The 18,260-nt window shown below is 42.9% G+C and overlaps 1 protein-coding gene across 1 annotated transcript; it reads left to right on the top strand.

Moving 5' to 3' along the window:
• The first annotated feature begins 2,775 nt into the window (after positions 1 to 2,775).
• On the top strand, positions 2,776 to 17,291 carry LOC139412473 (histidine decarboxylase-like). Its single transcript, XM_071159262.1, has 12 exons — positions 2,776 to 2,803; positions 5,412 to 5,590; positions 7,057 to 7,170; positions 7,482 to 7,604; positions 8,877 to 9,020; positions 9,177 to 9,320; positions 9,724 to 9,790; positions 10,152 to 10,314; positions 11,472 to 11,562; positions 12,063 to 12,161; positions 12,433 to 12,534; positions 16,740 to 17,291. Exons 1-12 carry the CDS (start codon positions 2,776 to 2,778, stop codon positions 17,289 to 17,291), a joined length of 1,806 nt encoding a protein of 601 aa, XP_071015363.1.
• Positions 17,292 to 18,260: the final 969 nt, after the last annotated feature.

Raw genomic sequence — 18,260 nt, 5'->3', positions numbered from 1 at the left:
TACTCCCTGTCCATATCACCAACAAACTATCATGGTCCAAACACACCAAGACAGTTGTGAAGAGGGCACGACAACACCTTTTCCCCCTCAGGAGACTGAAAAGATTTGGCATAGGTCCCCAGATCCTCAAAAAGTTCTACAGCTGCACCATCGAGAGCATCCTGACAGGTTGCATCGCCGCCTTAAAGCGCTACAGAGGGTAGTGAATACGACCCAATACATCACTGGGACCAAGCTTCCTGACATCCAGGACCTACTGTATATACTAGGCGGTGTCAGAGGAAGGCCCCAAAAATTGTCAAAGACTCCAGTCACCCAAATCATAGACTGTTCTCTCTGCTACCGCACAGCAAGTGGTACCGGAGCGCCAAGTCTAGGTCCAAAAGGCTCCTTAACAGCTTCTAACCCCAAGTGATAAGACTGCTGAACAATTAATCATATGGCCACCCGGACTTTGTTTTTACACTGCTGCTATTCGCTGTGTTTATCTATGCATTGTCACTTTACCCCTACCTACATGTACAAATGACCTCGACGAACCTGTACCCCTGCACATGGACTGGGTACCGGTACCCCCTGTATACAGCCTCGTTATTGTTATGTCGTTTTATTGTTACTATTTATTTAAACAATGTACTTTAGTTTATTTAGTAAATATTTTCGTAACTCTATTTCTTGAACTGCATTGTGGGTTAAGGGCTTGTATAAGTAAGCATTTCACAGTAAGGTCTACTACACCTGTTGTATTCGGCACATGTGACAAATAGTTTGATACTGCAGGACATCCTGCATATGATAACATCCTGTATATGATAACATCCTTCATATGATAACATCCTGCATATGATAACATCCTGTATATGATAACATCTGCTGGTTCACTGAGTAAGACATCCTGTATATGATAACATCCTGTATAGGATAACATCCTGTATATGATAACATCCTGTATATGATAACATCCTGTATATGATAACATCCTGTATATGATAACATCTGCCTATGATAACATCTGCATATGATAACATCTGCCTATGATAACATCCTGTATATGATAACATCCTGTATATGATAACATCCTGCATATGATAACATCTGCATATGATAACATCTGCCTATGATAACATCCTGTATATGATAACATCCTGTATATGATAACATCCTGTATATGATAACATCCTGTATATGATAACATCCTGTATATGATAACATCTGCTGGTTCACTGAGTAAGACATCCTGTATATGATAACATCCTGTTTATGATAACATCCTGTATATGATAACATCCTGTATATGATAACATCTGCTGGTTCACTGAGTAAGACATCCTAGACCTGGTTGTGTTCCAGATGGAGCCCTATCTCCTTTACAGGGCACTACTTTTGACCAGGGCCTATAGGGCTATATAGGGTGCAGGGGGCCATTTGGGATGCATCTCTATGCCTACATCAGTCAGAGATACTCGAAAACACAAGCCACATCCGCTGTGATATGTGATTGGAAGGAAGCATTTGTCAGTGATTCCATGAAGTAGCGTTCTGTTCTGTTAAATCACGCCACACCAGGTTTCTTTACCCATGAAGTAGCGTTCTGTTCTGTTAAATCACGCCACACCAGGTTTCTTTACCCATGAAGTAGCGTTCTGTTCTGTTAAATCACGCCACACCAGGTTTCTTTACCCATGAAGTAGCGTTCTGTTCTGTTAAATCACGCCACGCCAGGTTTCTTTACCCATGAAGTAGCGTTCTGTTCTGTTAAATCACGCCACACCAGGTTTCTTTACCCATGAAGTAGCGTTCTGTTCTGTTAAATCACGCCACACCAGGTTTCTTTACCCATGAAGTAGCGTTCTGTTCTGTTAAATCACGCCACACCAGGTTTCTTTACCCATGAAGTAGCGTTCTGTTCTGTTAAATCACGCCACACCAGGTTTCTTTACCCATGAAGTAGCGTTCTGTTCTGTTAAATCACGCCACGCCAGGTTTCTTTACCTAGTTGACATTATTCTCGTCAAACAACATCAGTGTGTCATGTTAGTTTATTTAGTTCACAGAGGGAAAATGAGGAGTGAACGAAAGTTTAATTTACTTTCAACACAGCTTTGTTTGTGTGTGTGTGTGTGCGTGTGTGTGTGAGTGTGTCTGGGTGTGTGTGTGTGTGTGTGTGTGTGTGTGTGCGTGCGTGCGTGTGTCTGTGTGTGTGTGAGTGTGTCTGGGTGTGTGTGTGTGTGTGCGTGTGTGTGTCTGTGTGTGTGTGAGTGTGTCTGGGTGTGTGTGTGTGTGTGTCTGTGTGTGCGTGCGTGCGTGTGTCTGTGTGTGTGTGAGTGTGTCTGGGTGTGTGTGTGTGTGTGTGTGTGTCTGTGTGTGTGCGTGAGTGTGTGTGTGTGTGAGTGTGTCTGGGTGTGTGTGTGTGTGTCTGTGTCTGTGCGTGTGCGTGACCGTCACATTTACCTATTCATCCCAGACAGATAGACCCATGAAGGGGAGAGTGGAAGTGCACTGCACCAGGGCACGTGGAGAGAGGACATCTTTTGTGAAATGAGATGCAGCCCTTGATGTTTATTTAACTGTAGGTGGGAAGGTAGAGAGACGAGCGTTAGTTTCGATGTCAGTCTACGTCAGTACCTTTTAGGGCGGTCTCTATCGGTGGCCCTGTATATATATATATATATATGTCTGTACCTCTGTCTCTTAACTAAACAACACCAGCAGAGAGAAACACTGATCTAACACACTACTGTACACCTCTCAGCTGACAACTCTATTGGTACAAGGATGCAGGCAGAGGAATACAATCATAGAGGTGAGCTGGGCTTCTTCTCCATATAGTGCTGAGGAAAGCTACAACCACCTAGCTAGATTGTAGGTAGTTATTGTAGGTAGTTATTGTAGGTAGTTATTTTAGGGAGTTATTTTAGGTAGGTATTGTAGGTAGTTATTGTAGGTAGTTATTGTAGGTAGTTATTTTAGGTAGTTATTGTAGGTAGTTATTGTAGGTACCGGTAGGTATTTTTGGTAGGTATTGTAGGAAATTATTGTAGGTATTTATTTTAGGTAGGTATTTTAGGTAGTTATTGTAGGTAGTTATTGTAGGCAGGTAGATGGTTGGTGTTGTAGGTAGATAGATGGTTGGTATTGTAGGTATTTATTTTAGGTAGGTATTGTAGGTAGTTATTGTAGGTAGTTATTGTAGGCAGGTAGATGGTTGGTGTTGTAGGTAGATCAATGGTTGGTATTGTAGGTAGTTAGATGGGGACAATGAAAGGCCACTATAAAATATACAGTTTTGTCATACTGTACAACGCAATGCCACAGATGTGTCAGGTTTTGAGGGAGCGTGGAAATGGCATGCAGACTACAGGAATGTACACCAGAGCGGTTGCCAGAGAATTGAATGTTCATTTCTCTACCATAAGCCGCCTCCAACGATGTTTTAGAGAATTTGGCAGTACGTCCAATCGGCCTCGTTAACCACGCCAGCCCAGGACCGTAGGTCCAGCCACGCCAGCCCAGGACCGTAGGTAGTTATTTTAGGTAGTTATTGTAGGTAGGTATTGTAGGTAGTTATTTTAGGTAGTTATTGTAGGTAGGTATTGTAGGTAGTTATTGTAGGTAGGTATTGTAAGTATTGTAGGTAGTTATTGTAGGTATTTATTTTAGGTAGGTATTGTAGGTAGGTATTGTAGGTAGTTATTGTAGGTAGGTATTGTAAGTATTGTAGGTAGTTATTGTAGGTAGTTATTGTAGGTAGGTATTGTAGGTAGTTATTGTAGGTAGGTATTGTAAGTATTGTAGGTAGTTATTTTAGGTAGTTATTGTAGGTAGGTATTGCAAGTATTGTAGGTAGTTATTTTAGGTAGTTATTGTAGGTAGTTATTGTAGGTAGTTATTTTAGGTAGTTATTGTAGGTAGGTATTGTAGGTAGTTATTGTAGGTAGGTATTGTAAGTATTGTAGGTAGTTATTGTAGGTATTTATTTTAGGTAGGTATTGTAGGTAGGTATTGTAGGTAGTTATTGTAGGTAGGTATTGTAAGTATTGTAGGTAGTTATTGTAGGTAGTTATTGTAGGTACCGGTAGGTATTGTAATTATTGTAGGTAGTTATTTTAGGTAGTTATTGTAGGTAGTTATTGTAGGTAGTTATTGTAGGTACCGGTAGGTATTGTAAGTATTGTAGGTAGTTATTTTAGGTAGTTATTGTAGGTAGTTATTGTAGGTAGTTATTGTAGGTACCGGTAGGTATTGTAAGTATTGTAGGTAGTTATTTTAGGTAGGTATTTTAGGTAGTTATTGTAGGTAGTTATTGTAGGCAGGTAGATGGTTGGTGTTGTAGGTAGATCAATGGTTGGTATTGTAGGTAGTTAGATGGGGACAATGAAAGGCCACTATAAAATATACAGTTTTGTCATACTGTACAACGCAATGCCACAGATGTGTCTGAGATGGGTTTTGAGGGAGCGTGGAAATGGCATGCAGACTACAGGAATGTACACCAGAGCGGTTGCCAGAGAATTGAATGTTCATTTCTCTACCATAAGCCGCCTCCAACGATGTTTTAGAGAATTTGGCAGTACGTCCAATCGGCCTCGTTAACCACGCCAGCCCAGGACCTCCACATCCGGCTTCTTCACCTGTAGGATCGTCTGAGACCAGCCACCCAGACAGCTGATGAAACTGTGGGTTTGTCTGACACCAGCCACCCAGACAGCTGATGAAACAGTGGGTTTGTCTGAGACCAGCCATTCAGACAGCTGATGAAACAGTGGGTTTGTCTGAGACCAGCCATTCAGACAGCTGATGAAACAGTGGGTTTGTCTGAGACCAGCCACCTGGACAGCTGATGAAATAGTGGGTTTGTCTGAGACCAGCCACCTGGACAGCTGATGAAACAGTGGGTTTGTCTGAGACCAGCCACCCAGACAGCTGATGAAACTGTAATAAAGCTCTTTTGTGGGGGAAAAAAATATTCTGATTGGCTGGGCCTGGTTTCCCAGTAGATGGACCTGACTCCCAAATGGGTGGGCCGACGTCTCGCTGGTCCACTCATCATGTGGGTAGACCCTGTCATGTGAAATCCATAGATTAGGGCCTAATTAATTTATTTAAATTAACTGATTTCCTTTGGGGGAAAAAAGTCCTTGAACTGTAACTCAACTGTAAAATCATTGACATTTTTTGCATGTTGTGTTTATATATTTGCTCAGTATAATATGCTATCTCATATTGTGTAATCTGTCTGTTGTTTTGTTATACCCTGAAGAAGACCAAAACACAGTGATGTTAATCCTCTTACATCTATTTCTATAGATCTCAAAGAGTGGTTGAACATTGTTTGTGATTGATATCCTATATAATATAATATGCTAACTAATATTGTGTAATCTGACTGTTGTGTGTTGTCCGTCGTCCAGGTAAGGAGATGGTGGATTACATCACTAGGTACCTGACCACCATCAGAGAGAGGAAGGTGACCCCAGGCCCAGAGGTGAAGCCTGGCTATATGAGAGAGCTGCTGCCAGACAGCGCCCCCACTGACCCGGAGGACTGGGACTGTATCTTCAGGGACATAGAGAAGGTCATCATGCCTGGGGTACGTTATGTTCACACATGATAAACTCAGCAAAAAAAGAAACGTCCCTTTTTCAGGACCCTGTCTTTCAAAGAGAATTCGTAAAAATCTAAATAACGTTGGACAGATCATTGTAAAGGGTTTAAACACTGTTACCCATGCTTGTTCAATGCACCATAAACAATTAATGAACATGCTCCTGTCGAACGGTTGTTAAGACACTAACAGCTTACAGACCGTAGGCTATTAATGTCACAGTTATGAAAACTTAGGACACTAAAGAGGCCTTTCTACTGACTCTGAAAAACACCAAAAGAATGATGCCCAGGGTCCCTGCTCATCTGCGTGAACATGCCTTAGGCATGCTGCAAGGAGGCATGAGGACTGCAGATGTGGCCAGGGCAATAAATTGCATTGTCCATACTGTGAGACGCCTAAGACAGTGCTACAGGGAGACAGGACGGACAGCTGATTGTACAGGATCGGTACATCCGAACATCACACCTGTGGGACAGGTACAGGATGGCAACAACAACTGCCCGAGTTACACCAGGAACGCACAATCCCTCCATCAGTGCTCAGACTGTTCGCAATAGGCTGAGAGTGGCTGGACTGAGATCTTGTAGGCCTGTTGTAAGGCAGGTCCTCACCAGACATCACCGGCAACCACGTCGCCTTTGGTGGTGGAGGGTCCGTCATGGTCTGGGGCGGTGTGTCACAGAATCATCGGACTGAGCTTGTTGTCATTTCAGGAAATCTCAACGCTGTGCGTTACAGGGAAGACATCATCCTCCCTCATGTGGTACCCTTCCTGCAGGCTCATCCTGACATCACCCTCCAGCATGACAATGCCACCAGCCATACTGATCGTTCTGTGCATGATTTCCTGCAAGACAGGAATGTCAGTGTTCTGCCATGGCCAGTGAAGAGCCCAGATCTCAATCCCATTGAGCACGTCTGGGACCGGATCGGAGGGTGAGGGCTAGGGCCATTCCCCCCCAGAAATGTCTGAGAACTTGCAGGTGCCTTGGTGGAAGAGTGGGGTACAGTCTCACAGCAGGAACTGGCAAATCTGGTGCAGTCCATGAGGAGATGCACTGCAGTACTTAATGCAGCTGGTGGCCACATCAGATACTGACTGTTACTTTTGATTTTTACCCCCCTTTGTTCATGGACACATTATTCCATTTCTGTTAGTCACGTGTCTGTGGAACTTGTTCAGTTTATGTCTCAGTTGTTGAATCTTGTTATGTTCATACAAATATGTACACATGATAAGTTTGCTGAAAATAAACACAGTTGACAGTGAGAGGACGTTTATTTTCTTGCCGAGTGACTATGAGACATTACCAGGACCATTGTGGATCAAACATTGATTGTTCACTGTAACTTGTAAGGATATTCTGTCCCCCAAAGTATCTTTATGGCACTAATGATGGAGTGTGTGTGTGTGTGTGTGTGCGTGTGTGCGTACGTGTGTTGGACAGGTGGTCCACTGGCAGAGCCCCTACATGCATGCATACTATCCAGCCCTGACCTCCTGGCCCTCCATGTTAGGAGACATGTTGGCTGACGCCATCAACAACATCGGATTCACCTGGGTAACTGTCTTACCACATCAAACTTCATTTACACTTTGTGTGGAACTACACAAAATTAACTCACTTAATCATCCAACTCAACTTTTGGTTTAAAGACTCGAATATCATGTTTGTTTAAAAAATATATATTTCCTGGTAACACATTAACTGTGACATCAAGTTTGTGAGTTTTTTTTTTATCTATTAAGTTACTTTGGATACAATCATCTGCTACAGAAAACCCCTGCAGGAAATCCTATAGTAGTGTGATATTATAATTGTAATTACTATTTATGATAGAATAACATGATGTTGTTGTGTGTTGGGTCCAGGCCTCCAGCCCGGCGTGTACAGAGCTGGAGATGAATGTGATGGACTGGTTGTGTAAAGCTCTTGGTCTCCCCACATTCTTCCTCCATCACCACCCAGAAAGCACCGGGGGAGGAATACTGCAGGTAGGATAGATACACCTGGATACACCTGACCATACTCACCTTACAGTACCAACTAGACAGCACCGGGGGAGGAATACTGCAGGTAGGATAGATACACCTGACCATACCTGACCATACTCACCTTACAGTACCAACCAGACAGCACCGGGGGAGGAATACTGCAGGTAGGATAGATACACCTGACCATACTCACCTTACAGTACCAACTAGACAGCACCGGGGGAGGAATACTGCAGGTAGGATAGATACACCTGACCATACCTGACCATACTCACCTTACAGTACCAACCAGACAGCACCGGGGGAGGAATAGGCAGGTAGGACAGATACACCTGACCATACTCACCTTACAGTACCAACTAGACAGCACCAGGGGGAGGAATACTTCAGGTAGGATAGATACACCTGACCATACCTGACCATACTCACCTTACAGTACCAACTAGACAGCACCGGGGGAGGAATACTGCAGGTAGGATAGATACACCTGACCATACCTGACCATACTCACCTTACAGTACCATCCAGACAGCACCGGGGGAGGAATAGACAGGTAGGACAGATAACCTGACCATACTCACCTTACAGTACCAACTAGACAGCACCGGGGGAGGAATACTGCAGGTAGGATAGATACACCTGACCATACCTGACCATACTCACCTTACAGTACCATCCAGACAGCACCGGGGGAGGAATAGACAGGTAGGACAGATACACCTGACCATACTCACCTTACAGTACCAACTAGACAGCACCGGGGGGGAATACTGCAGGTAGGATAGATACACCTGACCATACCTGACCATACTCACCTTACAGTACCATCCAGACAGCACCGGGGGAGGAATAGACAGGTAGGACAGATACACCTGACCATACTCACCTTACAGTACCAACTAGACAGCACCGGGGGGAGGAATACTGCAGGTAGGATAGATACACCTGGATACACCTGACCATACTCACCTTACAGTACCAACTAGACAGCACCAGGGGAGGAATAGGCAGGTAGGATAGATACACCTGGATACACCTGACCATACTGAGGAATACTGCAGGTAGACATGTACCTGACTGGCTACTGGAGAGAGACATATACTCTCACAGCACCACCTAGTGGTGAATGGGAATACCATTCTCTACACTCCTCTCAGAGCAGGAAATAAGAGCTCTCAGGTGTTTCAGTTCACATAAACGTAGTGCTTTTCTCTCTCCCTCTTTGTCTCCCTCCCTCCCTCCCTCCCTCCCCCCATACCTCTCTCCTCTCAGAGCACAGTGAGTGAGAGTAGTCTGGTAGCTCTGCTAGCTGCCAGGAAGCACAGGATCCAACAGCTGAAGAGGACAGATCCAGCAGACAGAGACCTGGACGACTCAGTGGTCAACTCCAGACTGGTGGCCTACGCATCAGACCAGGTCAAGATGGGATGGGTTAGGGACCCACACACACACGCACATATGCAACGTTTGCAAACACACACACACACACAAATAGTGAGTTCTGCATAATGAGAGATTGTCTGTCTGTCCGTGTGTCCGTCCATCTCTCCGTCTGCTCTCTGCTTCTATCAGGCTCACTCCTCAGTGGAGAAGGCAGGTCTGATCTCCCTGGTCAAGATCAGGTTCCTCCCTCCAGACAACCACTTCTCCCTGAGAGGAGACACTCTGAAACAGGCCATTCAGGAGGACAGGAGGAGAGGACTGGTACCTGTCATGGTAGGTCATGGTAGGGTATATTAGGGGATGGTAGGTTATGGTAGGGTATATTAGGGGGTGGTAGGTCATGGTAGGGTATATTAGGGGGTGGTAGTTCATGGTAGGGGGTATTAGGGGGTGGTAGGTTATGGTAGGGTATATTAGGGGGTGGTTGGTCATGGTAGGGTATATTAGGGGGCGGTAGGTCATGGTAGGGTATATTAGGGGAAGGTAGATCATGGTAGGGTATATTAGGGGGCGGTAGGTCATGGTTGGGTATATTAAGGGATGTTAATCAATGTAGGGTATATTAGGGGATGGTAGGTCATAGTAGGTCATGGTAGGTCATAAACAGTTGTAACCAAGATCGTAACCAAGGTTGTAACCAAACCAAAGATCATGTTAGTTTGTTTGTTTGTTTCAGCTGTGTGCCACTCTGGGGACCACGGGGGTGTGTGCCTTCGACGACCTGTCAGAGCTGGGACCAGTGTGTACGTCTGTACCCCCCTACCTCCTCATTATTATACACACCTGTATGACATACAACATGTACCACACATGACATGTATGACATATGACCTTTGTGGGACTTTGGAGAATCTCAGCGTCCTGGGTCCGTATTCATAAAGAGTCTCAGAGTAACAGCGCTGATCATGAATGGACGGGTTGCTCTGCTCCTGTGAGCCATTCCTGCTCGCACAAGCCAAGATTCCCGCAAGGCTACTTTAGACTTACTCTGAGACGCTGTATGAATACAGATCAGGGTCGCAGGTTCAAGTTCCACTCGGACTCCCACCACCCCCCCAGATTCTCTGCAAAACGTGTTTGTATTCCTCCCCCTGCCTGGCCTAGGTGCAGAGGAAGGTCTGTGGCTGCATGTGGATGCAGCGTACGCAGGCTCAGCGTTTCTCTGCCCTGAGCTGAGAGGACCTCTGGGGGGTATAGAGTACGCTGACTCCTTCGCGTTCAACCCCTCCAAATGGATGATGGTCCACTTCGACTGCACTGCCTTCTGGTGAGAGAGAAGGGAGGGAGGGAGGGAGGGAGGGAGGGAGGGAGGGAGGGAGGGAGGGAGGGAGGGAAGGAAGGAAGGAGAGAGGAAGGGGAGGGAGAGAGGGAGAGAGAATGCGGAGGGAGAGAGGAATGGGAGGGAGAGAGGAATGGGAGGGAGAGAGGGAGAGAGAGAGAGGAAGGGGATAAAGGAAGAGAGAGAGAGGGAGGAAGACCTGGTTGTCATCCCGTCCTGCAGTCTAATGACCAAAACGCCCTCTAGTGGCCTCATGGGTGGAATATTAATAATAATTAAATTAACATTATTTCAGAAAGACAGCCGGAATTCTGGTGATTCTATGTCAAACGGTTGTGTTATATTTAGTCTTCTGTGATGTATATAAAGTGTAATATTGGGATACAAACTCAAAGTGTAATACATTTCAACTCCATATCTGACAGGTGTCTTCTGTTTTTAAACCCATAACCATGTGTGTGAAGTTGAATTTGTTTATTAACACTACCAAGAAACATTGTGTGACCCTGATTTAGCCCACTGCAGTAAAACGTTTTAAAAAGAGAGGGGGGGGGGGGGGGGGGGGTAGAGAGGAGTTGTGACGACCCTCGAGGGCTTTCCAGACACGAAGTGGTGGCGGCGTTGCCCATTCATTAAATCAAATCAAATCAAATGTTATTTGTCACATACACATGGTTAGCAGATGTTAATGCGAGTGTAGCGAAATGCAGGGTATGTAGGGTATGTTAACAAAGTGGCTAGTGATACATGTATTACATAAAGATGCAGTAGATGATATAGAGTACAGTGTATACATATACATATGAGATGAGTAATGTAGGGTATGTAAACATTATATTAAGTAGCATTGTTTAAAGTGGCTAGTGATATATTTTTACATCAATTTCCATCAATTCCCATTATTAAAGTGGCTGGAGTTGAGTCAGTGTGTTGGCAGCAGCCACTCAATGTTAGTGTTTAACAGTCTGATGGCCTTGAGATAGAAGCTGTTTTTTATTGATTGGAGCTAGGCTCGTGCACGTGAAAGCCACTCAGCCAAGGCAGAGAAAATAGGACTGCTCTATTTGGGCTAACTCTGCTCAGCCCCGTGGCATCCTGTCTGGAAAGAGATGTAGTAACATGTTTTTCTACGGTGGTCCTAACAGGGTGAAGGACAAGTACAAGCTCCAACAAACCTTCAGTGTTGACCCGGTCTACCTCAGACACGAAAACTCAGACCAAGCCACCGACTTCATGGTACACACTACCCTACATTTGACTTTTTAGTCATTAAGCAGACGCGCTTATCCAGAGCGACTTGCAGTAGTGAGTGCAGACATTTTCCTACTTTCTTCGGACTGGTCCCCCGTGGGAATCGAACCCACAACCCTGGCGTTGCAAACTGAGCCACGCTCTATACTTATCTACCAATTTGCAGAATTTATTTTTAGCATTTCCTTCACGGTACAACACTATCTACCTTTTTTTATGCTCATGTGATCATCTCATCAACATTGTTGGTCCAACTTCTGCCTTTTAACACAGATCTAGGATCAGCAGTACCCAAATCCTAACATTAACCACTGTTCGGGAAAGCATGCAAAACTTCTTGAAACTGATCTTGAAACTGATCTGGATCTTGAACCTGATCTGGAAACTGATCTGGATCTTGAACCTGATCTGGATCATAATCTTACTATAGATGTTAATGTTGATTTGAATGTTTTAACCTTGATCTGATCCACTGTGTCTGTCAGCATTGGCAGATCCCCCTGAGTCGACGGTTCCGCTCTCTGAAGCTGTGGTTTGTGATGCGCTGCTTCGGTCTGAAGAACCTCCAGGGACACATCAGACACGTATGTAACCTGTCTGTCTGTCTGTCTGTCTGTCTGTCTGTCTGACTGTCTGTGTGTCTGTCTGTCTGTCTGTCTGTCTGTGTCTGTGTGTGTGTGTGTGTGTGTCTGTCTGTCTGTGTGTCTGTCTGTCTGTCTGTCTGTGTGTCTGTGTGTCTGTCTGTGTGCCTGTCTATCTGTGTGTCTGTCTGTGTGTCTGTGTGTCTGTTTCTTTCTCCCTCTGTAATTTGAGATGCTACATTACAGGGACTGACCTCTACGTTTGTGTTTTCAGGGTGTAGAGATGGCTAAGCTACTGGAGTCCCTGGTTAGATGTGACCCTAACTTTGACATGCCTGCTGATAGACACCTTGGCTTGGTGGTCTTCTGTCTCAAGGTATGTGGCCTATACTTGTGTTGTGTTGTATTGTAAATTTGTGTTGTATTGTATTGTAAAGTTGTGTTGTATTGTAAAGTTGTGTTGTGTTGTATTGTAACGTTGTGTTGTATTGTAACGTTGTGTTGTGTTGTAAAGTTGTGTTGTATTGTAAAGTTGTGTTGTGTTGTATTGTAAAGTTGTGTTGTATTGTAATGTATTGTAAAGTTGTGTTGTATTGTATTGTAAAGTTGTGTTGTATTGTATTGTAAAGTTGTGTTGTATTGTAAAGTTGTATTGTGTTGTATTGTAAAGTTGTGTTGTATTGTAAAGTTGTATTGTAAAGTTGTGTTGTATTAATTGTAAAGTTGTGTTGTATTGTATTGTAAAGTTGTGTTGTATTGTATTGTAAAGTTGTGTTGTATTGTATTGTAAAGTTGTGTTGTATTGTATTGTAAAGTTGTGTTGTGTTGTATTGTATTGTAAAGTTGTGTTGTATTGTATTGTAAAGTTGTGTTGTATTGTATTGTAAAGTTGTGTTGTATTGTATTGTAAAGTTGTGTTGTATTGTATTGTAATGTTGTGTTGTATTGTAAAGTTGTATTGTATTGTAAAGTTGCGTTGTATTGTAATGTAAAGTTGTGTTGTATTGTAATGTAAAGTTGTGTTGTATTGTAAAGTTGTGTTGTATTGTAATGTAAAGTTGTGTTGTATTGTAAAGTTGTAAAGTTGTGTTGTATTGTAATGTAAAGTTGTGTTGTGTTGTAAAGTTGTGTTGTATTGTATTGTAAAGTTGTGTTGTATTGTAAAGTTGTGTTGTATTGTAAAGTTGTGTTGTATTGTAATGTAAAGTTGTGTTGTATTGTAAAGTTGTGTTGTATTGTATTGTAAAGTTGTGTTGTATTGTATTGTAAAGTTGTGTTGTATTGTATTGTAATGTTGTGTTGTATTGTAACGTTGTGTTGTGTTGTAAAGTTGTGTTGTATTGTAAAGTTGTGTTGTGTTGTATTGTAAAGTTGTGTTGTATTGTAATGTATTGTAAAGTTGTGTTGTATTGTATTGTAAAGTTGTGTTGTATTGTATTGTAAAGTTGTGTTGTATTGTAAAGTTGTATTGTGTTGTATTGTAAAGTTGTGTTGTATTGTAAAGTTGTATTGTGTTGTATTGTAAAGTTGTGTTGTATTGAATTGTAAAGTTGTGTTGTATTGTATTGTAAAGTTGTGTTGTATTGTATTGTAAAGTTGTGTTGTATTGTATTGTAAAGTTGTGTTGTATTGTATTGTAAAGTTGTGTTGTGTTGTATTGTATTGTAAAGTTGTGTTGTATTGTATTGTAAAGTTGTGTTGTATTGTATTGTAAAGTTGTGTTGTATTGTATTGTAATGTTGTGTTGTATTGTAAAGTTGTATTGTATTGTAAAGTTGCGTTGTATTGTAATGTAAAGTTGTGTTGTATTGTAAAGTTGTGTTGTATTGTAATGTAAAGTTGTGTTGTATTGTAAAGTTGTAAAGTTGTGTTGTATTGTAATGTAAAGTTGTGTTGTGTTGTAAAGCTGTGTTGTATTGTATTGTAAAGTTGTGTTGTATTGTAAAGTTGTGTTGTATTGTAAAGTTGTGTTGTATTGTAATGTAAAGTTGTGTTGTAAAGTTGTATTGTATTGTAAAGTTGTGTTGTATTGTAAAGTTGTGTTGTATTGTATTGTAAAGTTGTGGTGTGTTGTAAAGTTGTGTTGTATTGTAATGTAAAGTTGTGTTGTATTGTAAAGTTGTGTTGTATTGTATTGTAAAGTTGTGTTGTATTGTAAAGTTGTGTTGTATTGTATTGTAAAGTTGTGTTGTATTGTAAAGGTGTGTTGTATTGTATTGTAAAGTTGTGTTGTATTGTAAAGGTGTGTTGTATTGTATTGTGAAGTTGTTTTGTAAAGTTGTGTTGTATTGTATTGTAAAGTTGTTTTGTAAAGTTGTGTTGTATTGTATTGTAAAGTTGTGTTGTAAAGTTGTGTTGTATTGTAAAGGTGTGTTGTATTGTATTGTAAAGTTGTTTTGTAAAGTTGTGTTGTATTGTAAAGTTGTGTTGTGTTGTATTGTATTATAAAATTGTGTTGTGTTGTATTGTATTATAAAGTTGTGTTGTATTGTATTGTAAAGTTGTGTTGTAATGTTGTGTTGTATTGTAAAGTTGTGTTGTGTTGTATTGTATTGTAAAGTTGTGTTGTAATGTTGTGTTGTATTGTAAAGTTGTGTTGTGTTGTATTGTATTGTACAGTTGTATTGTATTGTAAAGTTGTGTTGTGTTGTAATGTAAAGTTGTGTTGTGTTGTATTGTATTGTAAAGTTGTGTTGTATTGTATTGTGTTGTACAGTTGTGTGTTGTATTGTATTGTAAAGTGTGTGTTGTATTGTATTGTACAGTTGTGTTGTATTGTATTGTAAAGTTGTGTTGTGTTGTATTGTAATGTTGTGTTGTATTGTAAAGTTGTGTTGTAATGTTGTGTTGTATTGTAAAGTTGTGTTGTGTTGTATTGTATTGTAAAGTTGTGTTGTGTTGTATTGTATTGTGTTGTAAAGTTCTGTTGTGTTGTATTGTGTTGTATTGTAAAATTGTGTTGTAAAGTTCTGTTGTGTTGTATTGTGTTGTATTGTGTTGTAAAGTTCTGTTGTGTTGTATCAAATACTGTACATCTCCCATTGAAGAACTTTTGAACAGGATTCACCATCTCACACAGAACACAGTATAGAGATAGAACACAGTATAGAGATATAACACAGTATAGAGATAGAGATAGAACACAGTATAGAGATAGAGATAGAACACAGTATAGAGATAGAGATAGAACACAGTATAGAGATAGAGACAGAGATAGAGATAGAACACAGTAGAGTGATAGAGATAGAACACAGTAGAGAGAGAGATAGAACACAGTATAGAGATAGAGATAGAACACAGTATAGAGATAGAGACAGGGATAGAGATAGAGACAGAACACAGTATAGAGATAGAGATAGAACACAGTATAGAGATAGAGATAGAACACAGTATAGAGATGGAGACAGTAGAGATAGAACACAGTATAGAGATAGAGATAGAACACAGTATAGAGATAGAGATAGAGCACAGTATAGAGATGGAGATAGGGATAGAGATAGAGACAGAACACAGTATAGAGATAGAGATGGGTCTCTGCAATGTCCACATAGCTAGTTCTTACATGTCATGGTCACCTGTGAACACACTGTATAGGTCAGAAGTCAGTATGTTGCTCTGAGCTGGATAATGATTGACAAGGCTTGTTCATGGCAATTGGCAACTGCTATTACAGCGAGGAGTTCAAAGGTCATTGCAGGTTTAAGCCTATGAGGTAACAGGTATGTGTGTTATTATGATGCTCAAGGTTTATTTTTTTTATTTAACCTTTAATTAACTAGGCAAGTCAGTTAAGAACAAATTCTTATTTTCAATGACGGCCTAGGAACAGTGGGTTAACTGCCTTGTTCAGAGGCAGAACAACAGATTTTTACCTTGTCAGCTCTGGGATTTGGTTACTATTCCAATGCTCTAACCACTAGGCTACCTGCCACCCCGTAAAGGGCAGAGCACTGATAGAGATCATTCCTTCACGTGGATAACCTGGGTGTGCCCAACCCACCTTTAAGGCTGGGAATCAATCTGAACACAGTCCTTGGACAATGCGCCACTTAAAGCTTATTTCTGGTTGAGTCTACATACGCAGCATTTTAATGAGGTCTCTGCTAACGTGGGAACATTGCCTTAAAAGCAGCATTGTCTCCAACCTGAATAGATTGAATTCCAGCCTAAGTATTGATCCCAACTCCAACCTGATTGGATGGAATCCCGGCCAAAGTATTGATCCCAACTCCAACCTGATTGGATGGAATCCCGGCCTAAGTACTGAACCCAACTCTAGTTTGAATAAAAATTTAAATTTGATCACAAATAAATGGGCCTATTTTAGGATATAAATACTGAGCTTACTTACATAATGTCAATTGAAATCTCGTCGCACTGCCTCTCCTCAAACTTACGTGAATGAGAAAAGGGCCAAACACAAGCTTCTCTCAACTGTCAAATCTCTCTCTCTGTCTCCCCCCACCCCTCTCTCCCCTTCTCTCTCTCTGTCTCCCCCCTCTCTCTGTCTACCCCTCTCTCCCTCTCTCTGTCTCACCCTCCCTCCCTCTCTGTCTCACCCTCCCTCTCTCTCTCTCTCAGGAAGGGAATGCTCTGACTCAGGAGTTGCTACGGCGACTGACGCGGTCCCGCACCATGTACCTTGTCCCCGCCGACATCGATGGGAAACGCATCATCCGCTTCACCGTGACGTCACAGCTGACCACCTCAGAGGACATTATCAGGGACTGGGACATCATTCGCAAAATGGCCGACGACCTTCTGGCCGAGGAGGCCGAAAAACAGGCGGTCAGTAAAATGGAGGAGCAGCAGTCTCCAGTCAGAAAAACTGTTGAGAAGCTGTCAGAGACAAACAGTGATTCGGGGAATCACACAACAACAGCAGCAGAGGGCTTGGCTGCCTCTCTCATGACTAGGAAACCAAAGGAGATTGAAAAGGCCATCAGTGATACAGAGGACGAACCACTGAAAACACCCAAAGAGTTGGAGAACGGCCAGACACAGACCTGCCCCAAGACAGGATCCAAAGAGCTAGAGGTCGACCCGACACAGACCAGCCCCAAGACAGGATCCAAAGAGCTAGAGGTCGACCCGACACAGACCAGCCCCAAGACAGGATCCACACAGAGCTAGAGGCCGACCCGACACACAGACCAGCCCCAAGACAGGACCCAGAGAGCTTGGGACCAGCCTGGCCCAGACCAGCCAGGACCCAGAGACAGGAGCCAGAGACGGTCCTGAGGAGATCCCCTGTACTGCTGCCTTCAGAGTTCAGAGGGTCCAACCACAGCTCCGCTTGGACAGTGATAAGACTGGATTTAGACCAGATCCACCATTCTGGATGGATAAAGAAAAGTCTGGGTCTGAGAACAAGCCGAGGAGGACAGTACGCTCTCTGAGCTGCAACAGTGAGCCCTTACCTGGCCCTATTGGGCCCCTGTTTGGTCATAACACTGACCCCCTTTCTAAGCCTCTCTCTAGCTCTGTCACGGACTCACAGCCTGGACATAAAGAACCAGACCTCATCCACCCCCTAAATGACACCCAGCTCAGACGTCTCTCCTCCAGCCCAAGCCCCTCAGGCCTCTTTCAGATCCCAGAGTGGCCTTCTCCAACCAATTCCAACCAGCTGGGAAAACGGGTCCTGAGGAAGCTCACCAAGTTCTACAGCTTGCCCAGTTTCTGCCACCTGTGGGTGCAGTGTGGGCGCTACCAGGTGTGCTGCCCTGTCAGGGGACTTCAGATCGCCCCAAAGCTCAGATCTCCCCAAAACCCTGGTCCTCCTCTGGGTGTAGGAGACTCCGCTGTTGGTCTTGTTCCTCTGTGACTCCAGTAGATACCGCTAACTTTCCTGCTCTACTGCAGCCAAGGTTAGCGCCTGGGTCGTATTCATTAGGCACAACGTAGCAAAAATGTTTTGCAATGGAAAATGAAAATGAATGTTTCTTATTGTACAAGACCACCTTAGTCAAATCCATTTTCTTCCATTTGGTGCCTGATGCGTACGACCCTGTAGTCTCCCTACCAAATGTTTCCCACAAACACCTTTGTGGTTTCAGGGTGTAGAGATGGCTGAGCTCTTTCATTTATTTTAGATTTATT

This window comes from Oncorhynchus clarkii, chromosome 6 (genome assembly GCF_045791955.1).
Source record: "Oncorhynchus clarkii lewisi isolate Uvic-CL-2024 chromosome 6, UVic_Ocla_1.0, whole genome shotgun sequence".
NCBI classification, from domain to species: Eukaryota; Metazoa; Chordata; class Actinopteri; order Salmoniformes; family Salmonidae; genus Oncorhynchus; species Oncorhynchus clarkii.
This window is presented reverse-complemented; position numbering and strand designations above follow the sequence as displayed.

Excerpts from the sequence above, each read along its gene's own strand:
- LOC139412473 (XM_071159262.1), top strand. The coding sequence starts at position 2,776 with ATGCAGGCAGAGGAATACAATCATAGAG. Across the intron at positions 11,563-12,062 it reads ACCAAGCCACCGACTTCATG|CATTGGCAGATCCCCCTGAG; the intron begins GTACACACTACC and ends TGTGTCTGTCAG. Across the intron at positions 12,162-12,432 it reads TCCAGGGACACATCAGACAC|GGTGTAGAGATGGCTAAGCT; the intron begins GTATGTAACCTG and ends TTGTGTTTTCAG.